Source organism: Naegleria lovaniensis, assembly GCF_003324165.1.
Source record: "Naegleria lovaniensis strain ATCC 30569 chromosome Unknown tig039, whole genome shotgun sequence".
Lineage (NCBI taxonomy): Eukaryota > Heterolobosea > Eutetramitea > Acrasida > Naegleriidae > Naegleria > Naegleria lovaniensis.
Window position 1 is genome coordinate 343,828 of NW_025407861.1, and position 20,004 is coordinate 363,831.

General features: G+C 37.8%; 8 protein-coding genes across 8 annotated transcripts; 2 read left to right on the forward strand and 6 right to left on the reverse strand.

Moving 5' to 3' along the window:
* Positions 1 to 61: 61 nt before the first annotated feature.
* C9374_009988 (uncharacterized protein) lies at positions 62 to 2,161 on the reverse strand (the record flags this gene model as incomplete). Its single annotated transcript, XM_044700235.1, has 1 exon — positions 62 to 2,161. The coding sequence occupies one exon, from the start codon at positions 2,159 to 2,161 to the stop codon at positions 62 to 64; it is 2,100 nt and encodes a 699-aa protein (XP_044544539.1).
* A 256-nt stretch (positions 2,162 to 2,417) lies between these two features.
* Positions 2,418 to 7,577, reverse strand: C9374_009989 (uncharacterized protein; the record flags this gene model as incomplete). The annotated part of the gene is made up of 2 exons (XM_044700236.1): positions 2,418 to 7,173; positions 7,312 to 7,577. The coding sequence occupies 2 exons, from the start codon at positions 7,575 to 7,577 to the stop codon at positions 2,418 to 2,420; spliced, it is 5,022 nt and encodes a 1,673-aa protein (XP_044544540.1).
* Positions 7,578 to 7,709: 132 nt separating this feature from the next.
* C9374_009990 (uncharacterized protein) lies at positions 7,710 to 8,294 on the reverse strand (the record flags this gene model as incomplete). The annotated part of the gene is made up of 1 exon (XM_044700238.1): positions 7,710 to 8,294. The coding sequence occupies one exon, from the start codon at positions 8,292 to 8,294 to the stop codon at positions 7,710 to 7,712; it is 585 nt and encodes a 194-aa protein (XP_044544541.1).
* Positions 8,295 to 8,733: 439 nt separating this feature from the next.
* On the reverse strand, positions 8,734 to 10,617 carry C9374_009991 (uncharacterized protein; the record flags this gene model as incomplete). Its single annotated transcript, XM_044700239.1, has 1 exon — positions 8,734 to 10,617. One exon carries the CDS (start codon positions 10,615 to 10,617, stop codon positions 8,734 to 8,736), a length of 1,884 nt encoding a protein of 627 aa, XP_044544542.1.
* A 600-nt stretch (positions 10,618 to 11,217) lies between these two features.
* C9374_009992 (uncharacterized protein) lies at positions 11,218 to 12,528 on the reverse strand (the record flags this gene model as incomplete). The annotated part of the gene is made up of 1 exon (XM_044700240.1): positions 11,218 to 12,528. The coding sequence occupies one exon, from the start codon at positions 12,526 to 12,528 to the stop codon at positions 11,218 to 11,220; it is 1,311 nt and encodes a 436-aa protein (XP_044544543.1).
* Positions 12,529 to 12,709: 181 nt separating this feature from the next.
* Positions 12,710 to 13,621, forward strand: C9374_009993 (uncharacterized protein; the record flags this gene model as incomplete). Its single annotated transcript, XM_044700241.1, has 1 exon — positions 12,710 to 13,621. One exon carries the CDS (start codon positions 12,710 to 12,712, stop codon positions 13,619 to 13,621), a length of 912 nt encoding a protein of 303 aa, XP_044544544.1.
* A 139-nt stretch (positions 13,622 to 13,760) lies between these two features.
* On the forward strand, positions 13,761 to 16,121 carry C9374_009994 (uncharacterized protein; the record flags this gene model as incomplete). Its single annotated transcript, XM_044700242.1, has 1 exon — positions 13,761 to 16,121. The coding sequence occupies one exon, from the start codon at positions 13,761 to 13,763 to the stop codon at positions 16,119 to 16,121; it is 2,361 nt and encodes a 786-aa protein (XP_044544545.1).
* Positions 16,122 to 16,279: 158 nt separating this feature from the next.
* Positions 16,280 to 19,893, reverse strand: C9374_009995 (uncharacterized protein; the record flags this gene model as incomplete). Its single annotated transcript, XM_044700243.1, has 5 exons — positions 16,280 to 17,118; positions 17,173 to 17,792; positions 17,842 to 18,570; positions 18,614 to 19,706; positions 19,767 to 19,893. The coding sequence occupies 5 exons, from the start codon at positions 19,891 to 19,893 to the stop codon at positions 16,280 to 16,282; spliced, it is 3,408 nt and encodes a 1,135-aa protein (XP_044544546.1).
* Between the last annotated feature and the right edge of the window lie 111 nt (positions 19,894 to 20,004).

Here is a 20,004-nt window from a genome sequence, read left to right on the forward strand (position 1 = left end):
ATTATTATTTATTTTAATTGACAAAATGCTGTTTCTATACAATTTGGCAAAAGACGTTTCTTTACTTCCACTTGAACGATGTTCGTATGAGCTCAGAAAATGTGTGTTTGGCTGAAGGCTTTTTCTTCTTTTTCAAGCAATCGTCAAGAGTCACATTAGGTTGAGTGGCAACAGCCAATCCTTTGGAGGATGAAGTTGATCGATTTAGCGAGGACTGGGAGGGGTTCGAAATTTTCACCTTTTCAGGCGTGTTCAAAATCGCTTTTGCTTCCTCAATGAACAAGGAAGTTGTACGAGCGACTGTGGATCTAGTGGGGTCATTATTATTTTTGTCTTTCATAGCAGGACTTGCTGGAGGCGATAGCAACTTGGAGTATTGCTCATTTTGAAAGGTACAGGTACTTGCATTCTTATCACGCATGGTAGAGTGTTTCTTCTTTTCTGGAGTTGTTTTTGGAGAATCTGTAATGACTTGGTCCATAGAATCCAATAGTCGTTTGGTGGTTTTGCACGTTTCCTTCTCAATCTCCGTCTCTGATTTATCTACAGTGTTGAAAAATTGAATTATTTTGTCTGTAATGGAATTGAAAAATTCTAAACAAGCTGAGATGTGGATAACTGGTTCCTGTACATTTAAATTCTCCCAAGTAGAAAAGTATTCTGAACTTTTTCGTCTGAAAGCACCCGAAGTGACTCCATTGAACTTGTCTCGAAAATGTTGAATTTGCGTCAATATCACGTTTCTTTTCTTTTCCAAGTCTCTGAATAGAATGGTAGTTCTAGAATCAAGTTTCTTGATATCACTCTCTCGGTCCTTTTCCATTGCATTCCTTCCCTTATCAATTTTTTGTTGAGCAGCACACAATTCTTGATGTTGCCTCTGTGACAAGTGTTCGAGCTTTTTCGCGACATGATACTCTTGTTGATTGAAAAAGTTTGCAAGATCCTTCTTCTCCAGATCATAGATTTTCGCTTCAAGCCCATTTCCTAGTTCGTACATTTTTGAGGTTGATAGTACATTCAACAAATTCTTCTCAGCAAGGGTAGATTTGGAAAGTGTTGGTTTCTTCTTTAAAAAGGCCTTACGGTATTTTTCTTGGCTCGTTGCAAATTCAGTCTGATGCCTCTCTGCCATATCGTTCATCAACACCACAGCAACTGAATCATACTTGAGAATTCTCCTTGTCCATAACTGATTAATTTCTTCATGCTGATCATGCAAAAGGGCTTGAATTTCTTTCCTTCTCAATGAATAATCGTAATTGAACTTGTCTTCGATATCATTCATCTCTTTTTGTATGTCCTTTCTTAAGGCAGACTCTAATCGGTTCAATTCATGGTACTCTCTCTCACTCTCCAACAATTCCTTTTGAGTTTCATATTCGCGAATTTTTCTACAAATATCCATTGGATTGTATCGTCGGACGAGATCAATTTTCACTCGTGGAAGCTGCTTTCCGTCTGAAGCTGTTAGAGATGCATCACTCGTTTGTCCTTTCTGCACCGATGAATCATCTTCCAATTTCTTACTCGATATAGCAATAAATTCTGAGAGTTGCCTTAATTCTTCCCGAACGGATTCTTCATAGGATCCAAAATCTCCTGATAATGAAGCAAGGACTCTCTCCTCAAGTGAGTCTGTATCATCCTCTCCGCGATCCGAAAACAAATGGGACAAATGAGGATTTCTGATAGGATTGGAAGAAGAGTTTCCAGGCATCCCTTCTGAATTCTTTTCAAAAGCCTTTTCAAAGAAGGCTCTCGTCTTGGCGACATTGTTGGATAAACAGAGAGTAGCAAGGGACGGAGAGGAGGGATTCTCTGGTTCTGTTGTTGTTGTTTCATCAAAGATTGGATCATGAAGAGGTGAGGTTTTGCCGTTGTTGTTGAAAATGTTGTGGTTGGGATCTAACAAGATATCAGGATCGAGCGGAGGATGGCTCATAGGTAAGGACGAGGAGGTTGTATCCTCAAAGGTAAAATCCAGTATATTCTCATGAGTTGTCATTGTTGCAGTTTGTGAGGTAGAATTTACTGGAGTGATGGAATGATTAGGCATGAGAAAGAACAAGTCGGAAGAAGCGGATGGAATGGCTCTCTCATGGTCCTTACTTAAATTTAAATAAGAATTTGAATAAGCCGATGATGATGAAATAGCCATGATGATGGAGTCCTTCAAACAAATTTCATGAAAAAACTGCTCTCAATGAGTTTGTCCTCCCCAACGCGTGCGTGTGTATGTGGAGTGAAAGTTCAAAGGGTTATTATTGTCGTTAAGGTTTCCTCTCGCAACGTATCAATGTGAATTTTTTTGGCGCACTACTTTGCCAGCTAAACTACAATGGACTAATTTCATGTGAGGATATGAAATAATCGTGTGTTTAATCTTTTAGGATATCAAGTTCGTTCTAGAATGTCTAAAAATTGGAGGCGTATTCTCTCATGGTATAGGTAATGGGTATTTTGAGACGATTGGGAGTTTCCGCATTGGGAGGGAAAGCAGAATTGAGTTGCAATAATTCATGAGCATCTTTTCTCTTGCCAAACTCGAGATAAATTCGTAATAAGGTATTGGGTTCACACATGTCCAGGAGCCATAATGGAATGCCATCATTGTTTCGTTTACCGTCTGATGGTTCTCGTGACTGTTTTTGAGTATTATTGTCAAATAATTGAATTTCCTTGTAGATGGTTTTTACACAAGCTGCACTTAATTGATAATTCGTTGCAGCACTGTCGTGTTTTTTCAACTTGAGTCGTAATAATTGCCACAATTTTTCCGTGCTACTTTTTGATATGAAGGGTTGTTGTTGTTCGCTATGGTAACATTTACGAGCGAGTCGTGTGAAAATTTCATGCAAGTCACTTGGAGGCAATTTACAACATGTGGCCACATAAAACGCTTTTTCATATTCTTCACAATTTTCAGAGGCAAGCAAGGTAATCACGTCGAGTGGTTTGTTCAACAAGAGCAATGAAAGCACATTGAAAGTAGTGGTTGGATTTTTTCTCTGACATTGGAGAATGGTGACTTTGGAGGATGCCATGTGGTAACGAGTCTCGAGTTGAGAAATTGTGATAATACCTGGATGAGGTCTCTTTTCCAGATCCTCATTCTCAATGGCCGTGGATTGGCTATCACGATTTCTCTTTAGGGGACTAATCGAACGATCGATCGCTTCAATACTATCATCAGGGAATGGATACAAGAACCATTGATTCCTATCAGAGACGAGTTTGAGGGCATTGAGAGAAATTAAGAAACATTCTGCTTGCTTCTTCAGGTAAGCCTCAATAATTTCTTCATAGGCAGCATCTGAAGAGACAGACATGGGAATGAGCTTGACTTGACTATCAATTCTACGCCCCAATTCATACATGTACAGGGCTGCCTTGTTATAGTCGCCTCTGTGTACATTGAATGCGTACAAAAGATGATAGTAGGCATAGGTCGAATTGATACGTTCTTGATGCTCTTCGAGAAGTGTCAACTTGGATTGAGACAGCACGGATGAAGTGTTACTAGGATGGAGAACCTTAACAGAAGATAAGGAGCCATAATAATTGGGCGCTGTTTCTGACATTCTAATGCTGAGATCTGCGTGCATGGCTCGTTCATGTAGTAAATCATTGACTTCGTTTCGCATGCCTGAGAAAGGCAATTCGCACAACATGTTACCATAGTAGGCACATTGTGTTGCATTAACAGCTGCGAGCTCACCAATGGTTCCAACAAATTTTCTGAGATCTGCCTTCTTTCTTTGAACATCGGTTTGACAATTAATGGCAATATAGGCGTCATCGTATCGATCGAAATGCAAACTTAGTGTAAATAAGACGCTATACAAAATATTAACTTCTTCTTGAGGAACAACTTCGCTATCTGCTTCCATAAGAGCAAGGTTTGTAAAGTCCAACGCCAATTCCGGATGCTTTCCACATAATTGTCTAACATAATTATAATAATAGAATGAAACGGACTGCTTGACAAGGTCTTGACTGGTCTTTGAGTTCACGATCGATGGTTCAACCTTCCAATAAATATTCATGAGTTCAAACAAACGTTTCGTTTCTTCTTGCTTGGACCTATTGTTAATGGCAATAATAGCACATTTCACAAAGTTTTCTTTGGTTTGCAGGGCTTCTCCTTGTTGTAGATTGGCAATACCCAAGAAGTGGAATGAGTGAGGGAAAGAAGCATCGTAACTCTGCAGGATACTTGCATACTCTTTTAGCGTTTCAAATGCTTGCCAATTGATGAGATATTGACAAATTTCCAAGTCGTTCGCATGCGGATTAATACCGTCATATTCAACAAGAATGTTACTGTGCACAAAGTTTGAGGCAATATTAGTGACGAGTCTACTCAATGACAGATTCTGTGAAGACAGTTGATCCAAGAGTGATATCATATCGCTAGAGATTCTAGACTCTCTGAGCAGCATTTCCAACACGAAGGCATGATTCTTTGAGTTGTGTAAAGTAGGATAACTGAGCATGTAATCGGTCAAGTTCAGTTTTGAATCAGATAATGATTTTGCTAAATTCAAAGTTCCGAAATTAGCCTCAATAGATCTGGTGGAGAGCCACCAAGCAATATGATAACCTCTAAGAGCTGTGTAATAGCTCTTGCTTTCAAGAGAATCAGCCAATGCAATACTGTGTGTAATGGAAGAATCATTGGGTGTCAACAACTTCATCACTTCAACAAATACACACAATTGACAACATAAATAAAATCGAGATTCTAACAGTTGCATGGAAGCGCCATTAATAAGAGAAATGAAATTTGCACTTCGTGGAGAAGCTCTGCATTCTTTTGTTGAAGCACTGATGCTGTCCAGGCTTATACTTTCCAAGCCCATTAATTTTCTCGAAATATAATTTAAAATGGCATAGATTGGAGTGCTGGTAATTTTGTTCAGTCTCTTCAAAAACTCGTGTACAAACAGCTTTCTTTTAGAATTAATTTTTGAGTCTTGAATAAGGGTATCAGGAAGTTCATTCGCATCTGGGAATGTTAATCCAGAAACCAATTCAAGTGCAATCACTCTGGCAGTAACAGAAGGATCTTCATGTTCTAAACCTAGTTTTTTCGAGAAATAATACGGTAAAATATTGAACGATTTGGAAAGCTCAGTGACAGAAGTCTCAACATAATTCAACACCTCAAACAAGCGTATTAAATCTTTGGAAAAGGATAATTTGGAAGTAATTTCTTTTGTGAGATGAATTTGATCAGCTACAAGCACGTAGTTTCGATTACAATTTTGCTGGTTCACATTATGGAAAATGTTTTCCAAAGTATCCATAGAGCGAAGCATGGATACGGAAGGTGCTGATTTGAATGTGCCAGTATAAATTATGCCTGGTGTTTGTTGTGGTTTTGTGTCAAACCATGCAAATGCAAGTGGAGAATTGAATGTTATCCACACCTGTATGAGTGTGTGTAAAAACTCTTTCCATGTTTGTGCTTCCATCTTGGCTTCCATTTGGTTCCGTTGAAGAGGATTGGCATCATCGATCATGGCTCGCTTTTGAGAGAGAGTATACTCAATAGCGTATGTGATACGTTCCATCCAGAACACATGATCTAGTTGAGAAGATAAAATTTCATTGTAATCCTCAGAGACTCCTAGAGATTGAGCCAGAGTAGGTAACTCATCTTTTGGATAGAATGAAACAACTGCTCTAAGTAACACATTAGGATTGAGCATGTTTCGAATGGAACTTTCAAAAAGGAATTGCATGACGAAACCTCTAACATTTTCTACATGGTCATTCACTTTGCTAATTTTCAAAATTCCACTTGCATATTGTGAGTGAAGAGTACGAACAAATGACCAAGCAGATTGAGTTTGAACTGCTGATGATAATATTGATCCATAGGAAGCAGTATACGAAAGGAAAGAAGAATAGCCACCTTCTATAACATTCCTAAAACTGAAATCTCTCACTGACCAAATCGCCCATACATTTCCATCAGCAATGTCAAATGTGACCAATCTTGACGCTATCGAGCTATTACCATAAAATTGAAATAAATCTTTTTGTAAAAGTTCAGATGAAAAATATTTCACGTTTTCAATGCCGCGGTATTCGAGAGAGAATTGTTCCTGTTGATCAACAGTAGTTCCAAAACTAAGAGCCGTAAATAAAGTCTCGTCCGTCACAGGAGCCGTTATCGAAGCTGCTGACGATGTTTTTCCATTGAGTCTCGAATATGCCAGCACAATATTAAAACTACTGCTTGTCTGTTGTGGAGTAGTCACAGTAGAGGGTATCACTTTCATAGGATCGGAGCAAAATCTTAGGCTGTCAATAAGGTCGCTTTCATAGATTGTATCTTCATTGGATTGTTCTCTAGGAATATTCAATGTTAAAAGTCGCAAATGGTTTTGTACTGGGTCGATCTCTTCTGTTGCCATCACTTTTGTTTCCACATCTTCTCTCCAAACGATTAAATAACCATTTCTGTGAAGAGAAATGATGAGATCTAGTTGATTATTGAACATAGAAATGTGCTTGACAGAAACAACACCGTTTTTGAAAACTCCCATTAAGGTCATATCCTTATTCCTGCTCGAAAACCATGGCCAGCTAGTTGTTGAAGTGTTTTCAAAAATGAACCTGTTCATTTGGGTGGAATTATTGCCCTCTTTCATGACTCTCAACAAGTCACCATTTGCAAATCCAATTATAGCTGCATTATGTTCAATGCCATAGAGGCATGTTGGAAAATGTTGACTATGATTGTTGAAGAAGTCAATATTATTTGATTCGGAAGACCCTCCCCCAAAGAATCCAGTAAAAATCGATTTTTGGTTTGCTCTGTTGTAAGCGAATTCAATTTCTTCTGTAGCCATACCAATTCGTAATACTTCCACAATAGGAATGTTATGGTGCAAATGAGCAACTAATGCATCGATTAAGCTGTTGTTTTGCTTGTTTTCAGTTTCGGTGTTGCTTTTGTTGTATTGGTATGTCAGGCTAATTCGATACAATGTTCTATTGGTGGCTAAAGCCCACATTGTAATTTCTTGATGGGTTTTCATGAGTGAAACTCCTGGAAGAAAGAAAACATTCATGGGAGCTTTGAATGTGAATGTTCTTGATGACCGCTCTCCATACAAATCGGCTTCTTGCAAAATCAAATCATTTCCAAATGTTTTCCTAGTGTTGCATTGATACAAAAAGATATTTGATTCAAAGATATTCATCCATTCATCATGATGGTTATTAATAAAAATTGTCATCATGATGATTGACCTCCAAGTTCGGTTCCAAAACCTCATTCAATACTACACCTACCATATGAGTGTTAATTGAGAATTAATATTAAAGCTACCACCACTACATCTCATCTCGGCTTCATCTTGATGTTTCATAGCTTGGAACATCTTTTCATAAAACATGGCATTTATATCCTGATGATGATGATTGGGTTCATTCATTGCTTCATCCTCCAACCAACACACATAATCCCCTTCCGCAGTCGGCGTGGATTTCAGGCTTGCCGCTGATGATGATGGCGAGTCCGAAGAGAGAAGAGAGGGAAACACTTCAACAAAACTCATTTTTTTGTTTGACTATGAAAAAAAAATAAAGCTTGACAATTTAATTGAACAGATGACTGAAACTTGATAAAATGTTTTGTTAGAATAAACATTAATTTAATAAATTGATTGGTGTGTGAAAATTGGACAAAATTACATCATGAACAATCCCAAAATCATCAACACTGCCAATACAACCAAAGAGCTTGAAATCTTACCAGCAGATCCACATCTGTAAATCTTCTTTTGAGAATTACAAGTATTCAAGACGACTGGATCTTCAGCTGAAACAGTTTGACAAGCATCATCTTCATACAAGACCAGCTTTTCACAATTGACGTATTTGGCACTCTTTGCGTTAGGTCCAAAAATTACATTCGAAGTCATACAAGTATTAATACGATAAACTTCATATGAAGTCAATGAAGCAGCACTACAAGAGGCTTCAGAATAGGTATTGATATAGATTTCTCCAGCAACACTGGCTTGATTTGGGAAGGCAGTTGGGCACGATTGAGTATAGGACAATTGATTTGGTTCAGCAGTATATTTCGTGCAAGAATCAGTGGCATTGCATTGAGTGTTGATCTTTTGAGTCACAATACGGAAGGGAGTACCAGCACAAGTGGTTCCTTGGTAGAGGGAACGCATTTGAAATTGTTGTTGATGAGAATCTTGTGTGAAGAAGAGAGCCATCAAGACAACAGCCATTGCTGTGAGAAGGAACAAGGATTTCATCTTGTTAGTGATTGGTGTGTGGTGTGGTTGTGTGTTGTTTTTTTGACGAGAGTCCAGTGTGTGGTTGTGTGGGGTAACAAATGAATACAAAGCGTCGGTGATCACTTTTTGTAAGCTTACTGCTCTCTGTTACTGCTTGTCATGCGCGCTTGTGTCTGCTTAGGTCCGCTGTTTGTGTGTGAAAATGATTGGATTCGCAACTTTTTCCGTTTCCATAGGTACGTTGGTGTTTGTGGGTAAAAATCTGCCTTTCGCAACGCACATTTTGAAAATTCACGACTCGGGAAAATTAGTTGCTGATGATGATTATGGTGTTGTTGCTTGCTTGGGAGATTTCTGTAGTTGATCAGATGTGCAAGTATTTAATACAAGCGGTAAGGGTGGTTGTTGAGTCTGTTCACATGATGGATGTTATTGTGAGGTCACAGTACTGAGAGAATTATTCATTGGTAGTGGTTACTGAAGAATTGGCGATATGGTTCAACTTGTTTCGTTTCCAGCAACGAGCACAGGTCAGAATTTCTAAAATTCTTTTACCATACACCATTTCAATGGCTGTCTCGTTGAAGGTAATGTAAGACGAGAGAGAAATGACAGCTGTCAGTGCAGAATCCATGAAAGTGTTTCTAGCCATTCCCCAAAATAAATTCATGATATCAAATCCAAAGACATAACTGACGAACATGAGTGCTGAAATGGCACAACCTGCCAAAAATACACCAGTTTCTGCAAGCATAAATTTTGTGAAACGATATTCCATCAAATTCTTCGAGTCTCCTACTGTTTTTCGAAGTTTGTACAAAATTCGAAATCCATAAAAAGCAAACCCTAAAACAAAGGTAAACAAATAAATGACAATACAGAGACTCAATAATATCCAAGCGTAGGATTCCTTTTTGGTTGCTCCAAACACAATGAGTGAGACAATGACAATAATGACCATGGCAATATAGAACAGAGAGAGAATTGCAATATTGAGCTTACTCAGTCCATTTCCTTGCTTGGAGTCTGTGGTCTTTCTATTTGATAGATCAATCACATGACTCCAACTAATAATTAAACTTGAATATCCACAAATGATAAATCCACAAGCCAATCCTCTAAACACTCCAGAAAAATAATTTTTAAAGAATGGATTAGACGCCTTAAAGTTAAATAATATTCTCATAAAATTCTCCATAAATGCAAGTAAGGAAGCAATGGTAAAGAAAGGAGGTGGTTGACTGACAATATCAAAAAAGTGTTTGAAAAACATGGCAATTTTTTGTGGAACGGAAATGCCGAGGCCTTGAGTTCGTAATCGTTCCTTAAATGTGAGAATTCTCTCTCCAAATCGAGGTACTAACACGAGAACGAGCTGAGCCACAAAAATCGAGGCAAATATTAAGGCAAAGATCCACACCGAATATCTGTAGGTGAAATTGATTTGCCAATTTTGAAAGAAATCATTGCATTGAAAGCCAAAACTCTTATCCCTTTCGGATTGGTAATTACACCAACATATGAATGGTACCGTGAGTGGTGCACTCAAGCTTGTCACATCACTATTAAAATATTCTCTAAAGTAGAAGGTAAGAATGGGATTGAGAGAAACTGATGATACAGTGAGTTGAGGATTTGGTTGTGGTGCACCAGTGACTCGTTCCATGTATCTAGCAAATCGATTCATGAAATATTCGGACATGAAAAAGTTGTAATCCAAGAGAGCCAAATTATTGGATGATCCTTCTGCAGAGGAAGCAACACCGTTACAATGAACATTAGACACTTGATTGAATTTGGCAATGAATTGATCACTGGGAATAGTCGTCGTAGTGGTTGCATTTTCTGAAGCGCCCAATACAAAGGCAGGACACGAATTGTTCATCAATGCTTGGCGAAATAATTCGGAAGAAGTCTGATTACATCGTAAGCAGTAATTGAAAATAATTCCCAAATTCATTCGTTGAGTCGTATTTCTCAAATTCCAAACATTCTCCCTACGACACAAATAATTGACACAAGAAAAGTCTTCATTGGGTGATTCGGGAACAATTCGACTCTCATAAAACTCTGTTGGCAATGAAGTTTTGTCTTTCAAATTACAAAAATCATAATAATCAGTATCAATGGTGAACATGAAGGGATAGTAGGGTTGATTGATAGGAGCGTGTCTCAAACAATCATGTTTGGGATACAAGATGGTATTGAGTATCACGTGGGATGACAAGTTCGAGTCGAGTAAAGATGTTTGCTGTGTGGATGTTGTGAAAAAATTCTTGTGATATTCATCATGAACATTGGGATGAGCTTTGGCCATATTTGTTCCTGACGATCGTCTCATAGGCAGGTTGTGTTGTGAGATTATACTAGAGGAGTATACTGCTGCTGTTGTGCCGAATACAAGCAGGAAACCACATATCAGCAGTGGTAAAATAAATACAGTGTGAAGTGTGTTGTAATTGTTGTTGTTACAATGGGAATATGGAGCGTTGGTGAGTGTCATTTCAACTGAAGTTATGGAATGAAAGGAACGAATGGTATATCATGCAAGAGAGTTGAGATTGTTTTTTTGATGGTTGAAAGAAGGGAAGCAAGGCCGTTCAGATTCATGCCAATACGGATCTCACATTTTACAAGAGCAGTTGTGATAAGAACGAACAAATACAGTCCACCTTTTCAACATCATCAACGACAGTAGTGGTAGTTGGTTCCTTTTGTGGAAAAATTAAGCGTTGTTTTACAATCGTCAAGGGTGTTTAACTTGCATAATTTAACGTTTGCAACAAGGAAAGACTGGTGGAATCCTCAGATTTTCCAAAGTCAATGAATAAAGTTGCATCTGCGTATGCTGTAAGGAGAGCCAACAAGAGAGTGAAACCTCACCTCTTTGAATTTCGGATGCAATGACTTTTTCAAGTGGTTGTGTGAAAACTTGCCCATGTCATCGTGTCGAAAAATGGAAAGTGATCTCTGGTGACAAATGAGTGGTCATGTTCTGATGTTGCTGCAATTGCTCAAACAAACATTGAAGCATGTGTTGCTTTTCCTTGAGTATAATATCCATGAAACATTCAGCTGAATGATAACAGAGAGTAAAGCGATTTCCACATACGAGAGAGGTTGGTTGTTGATTTTGGTGTTTGGCAGATGCAATAAGTTGTTGACCGTCAACAAGAATTGGAGTTGGCGAAATTGGGTTATGATGAATCCACTGGCCAATGGCACCATTAGAGTTGGATCCACAGGCCAAAATTTGTCCGTCAAGAGTCATCATTACAGAAAAGTGATCACCACACGAAACATCTCTAAAGGTTGTTTGAGGCATCACTATAGAGAATTCATATCGGTTATAAAAGTCATTGAGGCCAAGTTGGCCAAAATCATTGGCTCCTGTCGAGTATATGTGGCCCCTCTCACTCAATACCAGTACATGATGCATGCCACATGCTGTTTTTTGTATCTTTTCAATATTCTCCGAATTCATAATTTCAATCTTTCTAAACACTTTCACAGTGCTGTCCTCCTCATTTGAAATTCCAAGCTCCCCATTTAAATTACTTCCTGCAACGTAAATGAATCCACTTTCTCCAATTGCAACAGAATTATGATATCCAAAATTAATTGATTTCACACTCTCTGGTATCGATGAAACAAGCGTAAATTTGTTTCGATCGAAATAATGACCCAACCCAAATTCACCACAACCATTTTCTCCAATGACATATAGAGAACCATCACGAGAAATGACTCCACAATGGGTGTATCGAGCATGTATATATTCAATACCAGCATTTTTCAATTTTGTGGGTACATAAGGATCCAAATTCGTAAACACCTCACATTCCATTAAGGGACTTGATCCAATAAAACTCCCACAGACAAACAATTGTCCCAACAATGTTTGAGCCAATATAAATCGATTTCCAATGGCAACGTTTTTAATGGCAAGTCCTTGCAATCCATTTCCGATCCATGTAAAAGGTTTTATGGATGGATATTTCTCATTATTGAAACCAAACATGGAGGCAACGTTCTTACCACTTCCAAATAACTTTCCATCCATAGTCAACATGGCGGTAGCAAATTCATTGTTGGCTACAATTTTACGAATTTGAAAATTGCATGATGGTAGAGTTAGCGGTGTTAATTCAAAAAGATCATCGTTAGTATTAATATTATTACGAAATTCAAGAAGAAGGCTTTCCGAGGATTTCAATACTTCATATTCATTGGCTCCGAATCCATACAACATAATTATGATGAATCGTTGTGGCGTTTTTTAGATGAAAAAAAATTATTGAATTAAGGTAGATGGCTGGTTGCAATTGAAATTTCACTGTAGACGTAGAATAACAATTTATTGAAGTATCTACAACTGAGGACGCAATAATAATTAATCGGAAAGTGTTTCATCGTTACAAACAACAAAAAATATGTCTTCTTCATCAGCTTCATCGTCGGGTGGCGTTGGAATTAAAGCCATTGTGGTTGGATCTACTGGCTTGATTGGAAAGAATCTTGTGCGTTTACTTTCCCAACAAGATCCTAACGTGTATTCAAAAATTGTGGCCATTTCTAGACGAAAGGAAAATCCATTCAATTTTCCAAATTCAACCGTTCCGATTGATCATGTTTGTTTGGATAATTTAGATCATTTGAATAGTATTGAAAATGTATTTGATGGAGTGGATGAGGCTTATTGTTGTCTCGGAACAACTATTAAAGCGGTAGGAAACGATAAGACGAAATTCCGTCATGTCGATTATGATTATCCAGAGTCATTTGCTTCATTGGTGTATTCAAAATTTGCCAACAATTTAACATCATCTTCACCAAATAACATCAAACAATTCTTTTTGGTGACTGCAGTTGGTGCCGACAGCAAATCCATGTTTTTTTATAATCAAGTGAAAGGCGACATTGAGAGAGCATGTGCCAAGAAACAATTGGATTTTGTTGAATCGTACAAGAATAATAATTCTGGATCTTCCTCCATTCCTACCTATTGTCACATCATTAAACCTGGTTTATTAATTGGAGAGCGTGAGAATGAACAGCGATTTGGAGAGCGTGTTGCTCAGAATTTGAATAATGCACTCGATTGGATGCTACCAAGAAGTTGGAGTGGAGTGAAGGGAGAAGATGTTGCCAAGGCCATGATTCAAATTGCTCAAGTCACTCGAAGTCAAAAACAATTAGACATTTTGAAAGAACGTGACAATCACAACACCATTGGCGACGTCTCTAAGGACGACCGATTTGCAAAACACATTTTCGCTCACGGCAATGCCACCCTTAAAGATTATGCTCAAGACTATGACAAGCAACGAGAACAGAAAAATTAATTTTTCAACACGAGTTTGTTAATATATGATGAATCTTTATTTGTAAATACATGGTTGTTCTTGCGAACCTGGGCCAACACCAAAGTATTTCAAATTTGCGAATAGGACGTTAAATTTTTATTTCAAAAAAAAAAAATAGATGACGTGGGATAGCACTCATGACGATCGGATGGGCGCCGCTGCAGATTTTTCGCCTAGTTCGTTAGTGCTTCAATCCATAACTCGTATGATGGCTTCTTCGGATGCTTCAAAAATAACTTCGGGTTCTTTGGAAAACAATGATGATGGTACTCCCATCATGGGGCAAGCGATTCAATTACTTTGGGACGGAATTAATATTACGAATAACGGAACCAATAATTCAACAAATGGAACTGTAACAGAAACTCAACCGATTGATGCGTTTTTTTCAGTGAGTTTGGGACTCACTATTGTTCTGGGAATTATATTTTCATATTGTATACTCCGGTACTATGCAAAGAATTCTTCCTTGAGTTGGTTTTTGTATATTCCTCTCTTGTTAACGTATACATTGTTGTTTACAGCTGTCGGATTGGTGTGTTTTGATTTGGCGGCTGCCAGGTCTGTCGACCGTTCATCGGCAAAAACCGATGCGAATAGAGCCCTTGAAATTACGTGGCGAGTGATTTATTGGACTTGCTTTGGACTGGCTCAAGTGATTTTACCCCTATTCAAGGGATATCCCTTCACAGGTGAATTTACTGCACTCTTCAGACTCTTGAGATCCATTGTCATGAACTTGTTGGCCATTTCTGTCATGATTTTGATCGGATTGGGAGGTTTAGGAGGGTTTTTGATTTATATTGCCATTGTTGATGACATTAAAAATGTCACATTCAACATGTTAATGGGTCTTGCCCTTTCTCTCTCGAACATTGTAGGTTTGGCACTTCTCATCACATTATTGGGATATGGTATTGTCATTCTTCCGAGAACTCTGTGGGAAATTTCGAATGATCAAAGACAATTAAGGCTCTATGAATTTAGAAGCGTCGGATTACTAGAAACACTCACCGATACTGAAGATGAACTCATTGAACTCATATCCATCTGTACATATTTAGACAAACACGTGGATCAATCACACAAACAACGAAAGAACGTCGATCGCATGATGAAAACCGTCAATGAGCTCATGGAAACTCACCCTCAATTGAAAAAAGCTCGTCTCAGAGATCGCTTTGAACCTGGAAAGCTTCCTGACATTGAAAAATTGAGTCGATGGAGATTAGTGTCCATTCATGGAGACTTGAAAAATACCATGCTTGAATTTGACATTCATCAATACCAATGGAAGTATTTACAAGTTCGTGCCTTCATTTTACAAGACATTATTGACTCTAAATCTAATGGTTTAAGAAAAGTCGACTCACCCTTCCTTCAACGAAGATTTACTTGGTGGCAAAAAATTATTGAGAAACCCGAATGGATTTATTACAGGTACTTGAGACCATGGTTCTTAAAGTTGTTGGTACTCTTGTACATTCCGTGTGCCTTCATCTTGTTATGGTGTGAATTTACTCCCCTCTTCAAAAATGTGACCACTGTGAGACTCTCAGTTCTGGAATTGCTCATTGAATCCATTCATGACCGTTTCATCACACAATTTGTTGCATTATTTATTTTACTCATGATTTTGGTCACCATCATGTTTGCATTATTCAATGTGAGAGTAATGCAATATTTTAGAATCATTCCTCACCATACAGACTCCTACACACTCTTTTATACTGCTCAATTATTATGTCGAGTCATTCCTAGTATGATGTACAACTTTTTACAATTGATTGGTGTCACGAAAAACGATGGTGTTGCCTATTTCAACATTTATGGAGAGTTGAGATTGGATGGACTTAAAATTTTTGGTGCCATTGGTGGTTTTGTGGTCGATTATTTACCACTGGGTATTATTCTTGTTGCTTTTGTTGCACTATTCAGAATTTTGGAAAGATTAGGAACTCTTATTAACATTGAACGATTCAAATACAATGGCGGAGACAAGATTACCGACGAACGAGTGTTGGAAGGAAAGGAAATTTTGCAACGTGCCAGAGAGAGAAAACTCAAACATTTACAAACAGCAAGAGAAGAATTTGGCTCTAAATATTTCTCAATTTCCACCTTCTTTGATAAATTGGATGAGCACGATAGTGGAAAGAAGAGTCATTCCAAGAAAGTCTATGGTCAACAAGAAGATTATGACGATAGTATGAATAATATTGAAATTTCTGGAGATATTAAATTTGGAGAAAAGATTGAGGATGATGTGCGAATGGAAGAGTTCAATGTGCATCATTATCAAAGTCCTGAAATGAATAGAAGCAACAAAAAGTCTTCGGCAAACAAATCGTACACGAAATTTGAGGAGGACGACGAGGATGATGTGCAAGAAAAGCCCATGAGTCATTCCTATAAGAGCACTAGAGAGGAATACAAGAACAAATGGAAGAAATCAAAGAATTTCGAGTCAGTTTTGTAGGCGGTATTGCAACAGCTTTCAGAATCCAATTGTACATTTAATTTATTAGCGTTATATGCAGAGTGAAATTTATGTGTTTTTTTGTAATATTGTGTTGAACTGTTGTGTGTTTGAAAATGACAAAGTGCGTACGAACAAGTGAGTGGTGTGAAACATCACTAAATGTGAACAATTCGATCTGCTTCACTTTGAAGAGCCGAGTTGTGAGAAATCATAATGACTTGTTGCTTATCCTTAAACATGGTGGTCAAAATACGGGCAACGATTTTTTGCTTCTCCTCATCGAGGTTTGCATCAATCTCATCCAAAATGTAGAACATGCTGTTTTTGAAAGTGGCCAAGGCAAAAAGAAAAGCCAAGCTTAACATGGTTTTTTCGCCTCCAGAAAGCTGATTAAGAGGAATGGGGCTCTGTGAGGCCTGTTGGCTTTCATTGCTCTTGGATCTTGGTAAAATGCTATTTCTTTGCATGTTCGATTTGTGTTTAACAATGAATTCAATTCCTTCACTAACTTTTTCTCCAACCATAGCTAAATGACATTCCTTATTTGCAAGCATCATGGAGGTATACTTGATGAACAGAGACGAAATCTTTTCAAAAGCAATTTGATTGTAACGATCCACAATTTGTTGACCCTGTGCAATTCCTTCTTTCAACTGGTCACAGCTTGTTTTGATCCATTCCACTCGATTCAAACTATTATTGAGGGTTTGTTGTTTTCGTTCGACATCGTTAGAGTCAATCAGCAAGTTTTTTGCTTTCTTTTTGAGTTTGGAGAATTTCTTTTCCAGATTTGCAATGATCACTTCTAATTCTTCGACGGATTTTGTGTTCATGGCATTGTCATGGTCATAGAGCTCAAGGGAGGTGGCTTGCTCAATAGATGAAATTTCTTTTTGGAATGATGTAATTTCTTGAAAGAGCGATTTTTCTAGCTGCTCCATTGCTTTGAGAGACTTTTCAATTTCCAGCTTTCTTTGAAGAAGTTTTTTTGACTCTAAAGGGAAATAAATAAAATTATCGAACGTTACAGCTCGTTGAACATACTTACTTGTTTTTCCTTCCTCTTGATGCTTTTTCATCGTTTCATATCGTTTCGAGAGTTCCTCAATTCTTGTCAAACAATTACCAAGATCATCTTTTAGATGCTGTTCCTTTTCTTTCATTTTAGAAACTTCCAACTCAATTTCTTGTAAATGATTGTGGGATATTTTCTCCCCTTCTTGTTGCTGTTCTATCTCTTCAATCTCGTCGAGTATAGTCTCTTTTTCCATAGTCAATTGTTCATGTTCGGATTTCATTCTTTGAACGGCATTGTTTGAATTTAATTGTTCCTCAATGTATATTTTCTTAACCTTTAACTCCTCTATTTCGATTGTTTCTTTGGAAATTCGTTGTTGAAGATTATGTTTCTGTTTGTTGAGCTTGTCCAAACGCTCACGCTCTAGCTTCAAACGATGTGTCATTTGCTGTAATGACGCAATTTCCCTTGTCAATTTTTCTTGTTCATGGACACGAAGTTTTACCTGTTCCACAATTTCCTCTTCTTCCTTCATTTGTTTCTCAGCACTTTGAAGCCTTAATTTTTGTGAAATAATATTTGTAGAATTCTGCCTTGAAAAATCTCCGCCAATGATTCGTCCTGGAATATGTTTGACTCCATCAAGCGTCCTGAGTAAACATTTAGTGAATAAGAGCTTCATGCATTTCGACTACTTACACAGATGAAATTCCAAGTTCAAGTAGTTTCTTGGACATGTCATTGGAGCTGGAAATGACAAAATCACCGAAACATCTTTGAACGGCAGTTTCAATCTCTGGATCAAATTGAATCAGATCCATTGGTAGGAAAAACTCTAAATCGTTACGCTGTCTTAATTTTCTTTGAATGTCAATCTTTTTTCTTTGAGGCGTTGCGTCCAGTCTGTCCATGGGCCAAATTACACATTGCCTTTTTAAACTGGTGTACTTGACTAACACTTGTTCGGCCTCATCTGTTGTTCGTGTGATAATATTGAAAATATTTCTTCCTGCAATGACAAAAAGGGCGAGTAAATAACTTTCTGTGTTAGGATTCAAAGTAATCTTGTTGATCAAGGTGGAGTTGGGGAAAAGATCCAGCTCGTGAGAGTGTAGGATTTGAGTTAAATACGAATGATTACTCTTTAAAACGCGTAGTTTTCCTTCATGGGCTGTCAGGTAGTCTCTCATTTGAGAAAGAGAACGTTGTGCTTCATCCAATGATGCATTAGAGCCCCCTTGAAAGGAGGATATTCCATTCTCAAGTTGATGAACAAGACTCTCAGCGTTTGATTTTTCACTTTCAATTGTATTGACTAGATTAGTAAGTCGTTGCACTGAAGCATTCAACGAATCTATGGATTGTTCTGCTAGCTTGAGCTCAGTCGCTAGCTGTTGGGGAGTGTGCGTGATCTCTCCCTGTGAAGAGCTTATAAAAGTTTGAAATAATTACAAAATCAAGTTATGCTTACCTTTTCATAACAACTTCTATAGCTAACAGTCGTGCATCCAAAACTGCCTTATTTTGAGTCAATTCTTGAAATCTATGCTTTCTAGAGTGGTCTAATTGGGTCTGTTCTTGAAAGGCAAGAAGTAGTTGCTTTCGCTTTTCTTCAAGTTGAGAAATTTCTTCCTGAATGAGATCCAAATTAAACTCTAAATCCTGTCGATTCTTTTCCTTTAAATCTAACTCTTCCAAGCACTCACCAGTAGCGTTGGTATTGTCATCGCATTTACTTAATGGGTCAATATCGATGTTTAACTCAATTTCATTGATTTCATCTTGCAACTTGACCATCGTTTGATGAACATTCTTCTGCTCTTCCAATTTCAATGCAACTTTTCCTTCAAGTTCTGTTTTTCTTGACAATTTGACAGCAATTCTAGCTTGTCTCAAATCAGCCTCCACACTTTGTTTCTCCTGAACGAGTTTAATCCTTCTCATATCCTCTTCAATAACCTTCTTCAACTTGTCTATTTGTTGCTTAATGTGCTTTTCAGTACCTTTCCATACTTCCAAGTCATGAAGAGCTTTTTCAACCTTTTGTTGAAAATTCAAACCTCCACTTTCATCAGTAATCATTTCAGCCAACTTTTTCGGATCCTTAAAACTCAATGCAATCACCTGATTCTGCAAAATAACATAATTGGCACAATTTCTGAGTCCGTTTTTGAAGAGAAACGATTGGACCTCTCTCAGCGATACATGTTTGCCATCCAATTTATATTTCCGAGCATTCTTGTTTTTAAAGATGGTTACCGATAATTCATGTTGTTTGGAACATTCGCCCTCGATGGTAGATGTTGTTGTTTTCGGAAGGGTTTGTTGCAGAGTTTGTTCATCCTGTTCATCCTCCATCAAATCTTCTGAATGATTCCGTTCTTTCTCTTTCAATGGTTGGAAATTTCCTTCTTCTGAAACGGTTTCAGATGAACATCTTGAAAAGATCAATTGAACATGAGCATATGGTTCTTTCTCTTCTCCTCTCGTGGTGAGAAGATCGTCCAATTTACTCACTCTCAACTGTTTGATATCAAAGCCTAATGCGAAACAAATAGCATCCACTTGGAACATCAATATTCGTATAAGAGAGGCTTTCGCGAGCAGGATTCCAAAGTACTTACCAATATTACTCTTTCCTTTACCATTCGGGCCAACCAAGCAGTTGACTCCTTGGATAAACTCGACTAGTTTGGGTGCAGACTGGCTGTATGATTTGAAACCACTCATGTATACCTTATGGAGAAACATTTTTTTGTAAACTATTCAAATCGCTTGCTTGCTCCAAAGCCTTAGCCTTAACAACTCTAGAAAATTCAAACTAGTTTTTAATGAATGAGCGTGATATGCATGCTTTCTAAA